Source organism: Patiria miniata, unplaced genomic scaffold (assembly GCF_015706575.1).
Source record: "Patiria miniata isolate m_02_andy unplaced genomic scaffold, ASM1570657v1 HiC_scaffold_10, whole genome shotgun sequence".
NCBI classification, from domain to species: domain Eukaryota; kingdom Metazoa; phylum Echinodermata; class Asteroidea; order Valvatida; family Asterinidae; genus Patiria; species Patiria miniata.
In genome coordinates this window covers 5,078,826-5,084,919 of record NW_024037048.1, presented here as the reverse complement: position 1 = coordinate 5,084,919, position 6,094 = coordinate 5,078,826, and the positions used below count along the sequence as shown (strand labels likewise).

General features: G+C 41.5%; 1 protein-coding gene across 1 annotated transcript in view; it reads right to left on the bottom strand.

The window, feature by feature from the left end:
• Positions 1 to 2,701: 2,701 nt before the first annotated feature.
• Positions 2,702 to 6,094, bottom strand: part of LOC119735995 (polyribonucleotide nucleotidyltransferase 1, mitochondrial-like) — a 35,404-nt gene continuing 32,011 nt past the window's right edge. The window contains exons 24-25 of the mRNA XM_038209982.1: positions 5,868 to 5,946; positions 2,702 to 4,614 (exon numbers count right to left, since the gene is read on the bottom strand). Of these exons, the coding sequence (XP_038065910.1) occupies positions 4,444 to 4,614; positions 5,868 to 5,946 (250 nt within the window). The 3' untranslated portion in view covers positions 2,702 to 4,443. The remainder of the gene's footprint in view (positions 4,615 to 5,867; positions 5,947 to 6,094) is intronic.

The following is a 6,094-nucleotide window of genomic DNA, read 5'->3' as shown; positions in this document are numbered from 1 at the left end:
GAACCACGTGGAGAATTGAATCACCACATGTGTTTATAGGTCAATAACCCTGGCATGCCTGTACAGGCACAAGATATAGGTCATTCACATGGCCAGGGATTGTTTACAACCATGTCTGGGCTCCTGGCGGCACGAGGGGTTGACACAAAGGGATCGGCACTTAAGGTTGGCCACTAAGATCTCCCATTACTGCACAAAGGCATTGGGCGCCATCTTGGCTTCTGTCTTTCAACACTCCTTACTCCAGAGTGGGTAGGGTCTGGCCAATGGGAGTCTACAGGCTTGTGGTGTATAGTAGGGGTGAGGATTACATGGAAGCTTGGCCTTATTGGCCCATTGAAAAAAAATTATGCCCATATTTGGAAAATGTGGAGAATGAAATCACCACTTCGCTGCTCGGAGGGTTAACCGTGTTGCTCTCTAGGTCACCTGATTGGGGCAGTTTTGAAAGTTGTACTCAGACAATTCTACTGCAAGACTTTCATTGGCCTAAGATGTTTCATTGGACAAAAAACAATTTTGAATTCTTGAGTCTTGTTTTCCCACCCCCCCCCAAAAAAAAATCACACTGTAAATATAAAGCTGTGTAAATGCAACCCTAGAAAAAGGCAAAGTTCAAGGCTTGTATTAGTTTCAGACATATTTTTGTACTTCATTGTTTTATTTTTTTTTAATTCTCTGAAGAGTCTGAAGAAATAATGTGCCAAGTAGGGGGGGGTGAGGGTGCTACAAACATATTCATGCACAGAAAACAATGGCAACTCTCACTTTTGTTATTTAAAAAATATTTTTTATTGTATTATAAATGTCCAATTCATTTACATGTTGGTGAACCAACATGAAATACGTGTATTTTTTTCCCCAGAAAATGTATGCCTACGACAGAATCTTATAGACTAAGATTATCAACGTTTGTCTTATTCCTTCGGTATTAAACAAGTTGCAATGTAAAATAATGGTACAGCTTCTTTATATGTATGTATTTTTGTCCTTCACATTGTAGTATGATTGTACAGTGAAATTTAATTGTTTGTGTCACCACATCAATTATAAGTACACGGGTTCACTGGAGGCAATTGGTGGACATTTAAACCCTCCTATCACCTCCTATCTAATCCTCATTCAACCCTTGCCAAATCAGCTGGTTCAATGAACTTTGCAGCCAGGGCTACACCCAGGCCGTGTCAACAAACTTTCGACCAGGCCTCCTGCCAAGTCTCATTGAAACATCAACAAAGACCTGTAACTTGACACAGCCATCTCCCTTCATAACTGCATACCACAGCCGCCAGTCAATTATCTTTCCAGCGCACTGTCTGACAACTGTCTGGCACGTGGTTTTTTGTTGTATTGCTATGAATAGGGTCTTGCGTAGTGCGGGAAAGTACCTGCTGCCCTTTAGGTGAAGAGTTGTTGCAAAGTTTTTTTGTAAACGCTGCGCAGGGTTAATAATCAAAGCTAGGCTTATGTGCTAGGAACTGGATACTGAAAGAAGCGTGGGCCAATGGTTACAGTGTTTGACTCGTGTCATGTTACGTGGGTTTGAACCCCGACGGGGAACATCGTGATTGTGTTCATGGGCAAGACACTTTACTACAATTGCCTCCGATTGCCTGCTTACTGTAGCAGAAAATTGTGTGCTTACGGTAAGCCTTTTTCACGGATTAGTGAGGAATTTGGGCTTATGCACATGCGTATATCTCGTAACTAAGGATTATGTGCTTACAGGGTTAGCACAGAATTTTTCTGCTAGTGCGGTAAGCACAAAATGGTGATTAATAAAAAGGGGTAATAATTGTGAAGCGTCTGAGAACTTCGGCATAAAGCGCTACATGTATATAAGCATGACATCAGGTACCCGGTGTCGTATGAATTTTGACTCCTTTGAAATCTCGTCTCTATTTCTTACACGTGGCCAGCCACTGTCCAAATTACATGCATGATCAATGAAGCATGTGCAATATTAAACTTATTGAGTCCATATTTCATGCAGTCCTAATTTTACAATACACCGGTATCCACAACTTTTTCAGTACCATACTTGATATATAGTTGGTCTCCAGATCCCAGGTGCGGGACTGAACTGACAAGGTTTTACATGTATATATTTAATAACACAAAAACTATAGTGATTGCACACTCTTCTAATGTATTTGGCAGTAGCACAGTTTTGGGCAGCGTTGTAAAACAATGTAAATGTACATCTACAGTATGTTCTTTTGCTTCGGTGTAAATAAGGCAAGCCAAACCAGTAATAAATTACACCCCAGTGACTCAAATGTCTGTGTCATTGTTACTTTTAACTCATTAGCACTAGTGAAATTAACCGAGCTTTGTCAACATTATCTGAATGCATCATGGCCATAAAGCACTGGATGTTATAATGCGCCTATCAATTGTCCCCCCCCCCCCCCCCACCCCCCCCCCACCCCCACCGTCCACCCCCCTTCCCTCAACGTGGGGATTGTCACTTTTGAAGTGACAAAATCCCCACCCCTCAGGCAAAATTTAAGTGAAAATGCCCGACCTACATACGTTGGGCACACTAGTAATTGCATTTCCATGTAGTACGCCAATGGTAACAATGTAATTTGAGTGACCAAAATTCCCACCCCGGGGCAAGCAACACATGACCAAATCCCGACATCGGACCTGGGGCGGGGGGGGGGGGGGGGGGGAATTTGATAGGCGCATAAGTAACATGCTTCTACTGAATGAATTATAAAAAACAGAATTCTTTGTCTGTGCCAATACTAGAATTCTCAATTCTTTATCTGATGTTTCCCTCCAAGTAGGCGCTGGAATCATCCAGACTTCCACTGAGATCAGATATCTTGGAGTGGAATTTGACCAGACCATGCAGATGTCCAACCAAGTCACTGCCATTTGTCAATCTGTTAATTTCAAATTACGCAACCTATCACGGATAAGAATTTACATTGATAAATCATCTTGCCACGCTGCTATTAGAGCCCTTGTAACATCTCAGCTCGATTATGCAAATTCACTACTCTTCGGGATTTCATCTGCTGTCTGTAAACGCTGAATTCCTCGGATTTGCAGTTTCAATTTGGCACTTATCTCTAATCATTAGTGTATTTCACTGCGCAGACGGGCTTATGCTCGAGCATATACATGGAGACAGTCTGGTTCCCAGACCAAAAGATTCTGCCTACTGTGGGACAAATCTTAGGTCAGATACATGTAGGTGCCAGGATCCTGCCCATTTATGAAAAAGTCGGAAGTTTCCCACATGCATTACATTTACATTAAGAGAAGTTCCTGATACCTGTAGCTCGGGTATTACCGGGTGCAACATGGTTTTGTTTCACCAGACCTGCATGGACATTTCTACTGTTCATTACTAGTTCAACCTGAGATAATTCCACCTCAGAAGTCGGTATGCTCTTTGCTGTGCTTACTGCTCAGAGATGAAACTTTACTTTTCCAACGAACTTTCCAATTTTCTTTAATGATTTGTCCACAATATGTCATTTTATTTAAATCATAATTTCGAAGAAAAGTCAATGAGAAGGGAAAAATTATGTGAGTTTAATCTCTGACTGCTTACAGTATCCATGAAAAATACAGAAACTCTTTTAAAGCTGAAAATTGTGTGCTTACATGTAGGAGCACTATGATACCAGGCCATAATTTATTCCTCGCATGTGAACATTGACAATGAAATTGGTCAATTCTACATTCATTTTGCAGATTGACGCAGAGTGACACTGTTAACAAACTTTCCTCGCTTGGCCCTTGTGAGTGGTATCTATAGGTCTCTCTGGAAGACGGCCATCTCTGTAGGAAGACTGCATCTGCGTATTTTACACTATCAAGCATGCATTGCGCAGTGTTGAAAATGTTCCAAACACATGAGCTTGTTGCTCGTAATGTGCTCGAAATACGATGCAGCCGCTGCGCTTTATGCAAGTTGATGCTCAAAATGCCGATGCACGTGGCTGGTCTGTAGGAAATGACATCATTTGAGAGAGACCTATACATATCCTGTGCATACCCAATTCCCCAATTGTACACACTTAGATGAATGATACATTCTATTACAATGACCAATCATTCCACGACAGTAGCTTTAACAACCCTCTTGGAAGAACTTTGGTTATCGGTTCCAAACTTTCTGATGGGATCTCTCCATACATTATATTAAATGAGAGAGTGCACTCGCTATACTACATGTATGCGCACACGCGGACGTGCCGACGAGAATACATGGTGGCCATTTTATAGAAGGGAAAATGCAGAGAGTATTAATTAGAACTTGGCACGATTGTGAAATAATCCGCGCATCCGTGTCGGCATGTCCACACATAATGAGTGTGCTCTCTAGTTGTTTTTTATTTAAATATAACTGTGTGGATCTCTCTGAACAACAAAAAACAGGACAGCTGCATGGAGTCAACCCGTATGGTGCCCAGACTCGTGTCAGGAGGAGCTGCCGTTCTTATTGCCCGTTAGGTTCCTGATAACGGCCGAGGCGGGCGCCAGGAGGGCCTTCCGGGATAACCTCATCTTGCCGCTGACCGGGTCCCGCCCAAAATACTTGACGGAGATCTCCTGGCCGACCTCAAAGCCCAGGGCACTCGGGTGATTCACCTGCGATAAAAGGAAAAGTCGCCATGATGCAGCGTTGCTGTCAAGCCGGTCAAAGCCCAGTCACAAGTCAATTCACCAGTCAGTCACAAGTAATATGGGATGAAGAATAATGGGTCACTGTTCACATTTCATTTGAAAAGCTTGTGAATTGAGACTGGATGAGTTGTGACTGGTGATGGTTCATTCTTTTGTCATTAGAACAAGTTGGCTGTCTCAGAATGCAGTGTACAGATACAAAATTGAAGAAGGAAACCCCCCCCCCCCAAAAAAAGTTTAATGTATGCCACGTATGTTCCTTCGCTCCACTTAGTTTGTCTACTGTGCCCAGGTATTCCACTTGACGACTTCAGCCTTTGTCCCTTAATAAGGCTTAAATGCGGCATGACATAATCAGTCTTTTCTTACTCTAATTGTTGTTTCAATAGGTCTATTGATGCTCCCTATTCAAATGATGTAGTAGTCTTTTCGCAAGCAGTGATTTTCGTTGATTAAGATGTTTATTTTGTTTTCCTTAAAAACTGAGTTTTTAGGAATAAGTGAGACCTATGGAAGTGAAGCCAGCAATGTCAATGTTCCCGTCCAGGTGATAAATAGGGAGCAACCATTTTTTTTTATTCACAATTATTGATTTGCTCTTCATCAGTATAATTCATGGTCAATTTGCATGGCAAAAAGAAAGCAACGAATATTCCTTTCAAAGAAATGTAGCTCAGTTGATTATATGGTGAGTTTTATTGGAAACTTATTTTAAGTAGATCTTTTTGGGGTATAACTTTGGGAAAACTCACATAATGGAAATTTTGGACATTCTATGCCACCATAGCGCCAGAATATGTTGGTGAAATGTTGCCAACATGCGAAGACTAGTGGATGTCTCACACTGCGCATGTGCAGCAAGTAAACCCCAAGTGACTACACCGGCAATAGGCTATGAACATACATGATGCATCATGGCACAATTTTTACACATGTGAAAATTGGACAAATGTACATTTTTATGTACAAAAGTCTTTCTGGATTCAGCTACAATATCAGCACTTTTCACTGGACTCCTTACAGACAATTTGTTTATTATGATATGCCTTGTTTCAATACACATTCATATTCTGTATGAGTTGTCACACAAAATTGCCACAATATAATGCATCACATTTTATGACTTAGATTTACTAAGCCAGGTGTGGGCAAAAGTGGCACGCAGAGCGACACAGATAAAAAAAAAAAAAAAAGCATCACACGCGGTAATAGTTTACCTTTCGCTGGTCCAACTGTGAGTTGTGCAGTAGAGCAGGTTGCATTGTGGGATAGAGTTTCACCGTAACACCAATCTCTCTGTGAGTTACCAAGAAAGAAAAAAAAAAGATTCCAGTCAATTAATGTCTCCTGCATCAAGAAAAAGATGTTATCTTGATGAATAAAAGAAATTTCATTTCACCTGGAGTCTTCAGGGATGCCAGTGGGCTTTTTGCTCCAGGGCCTG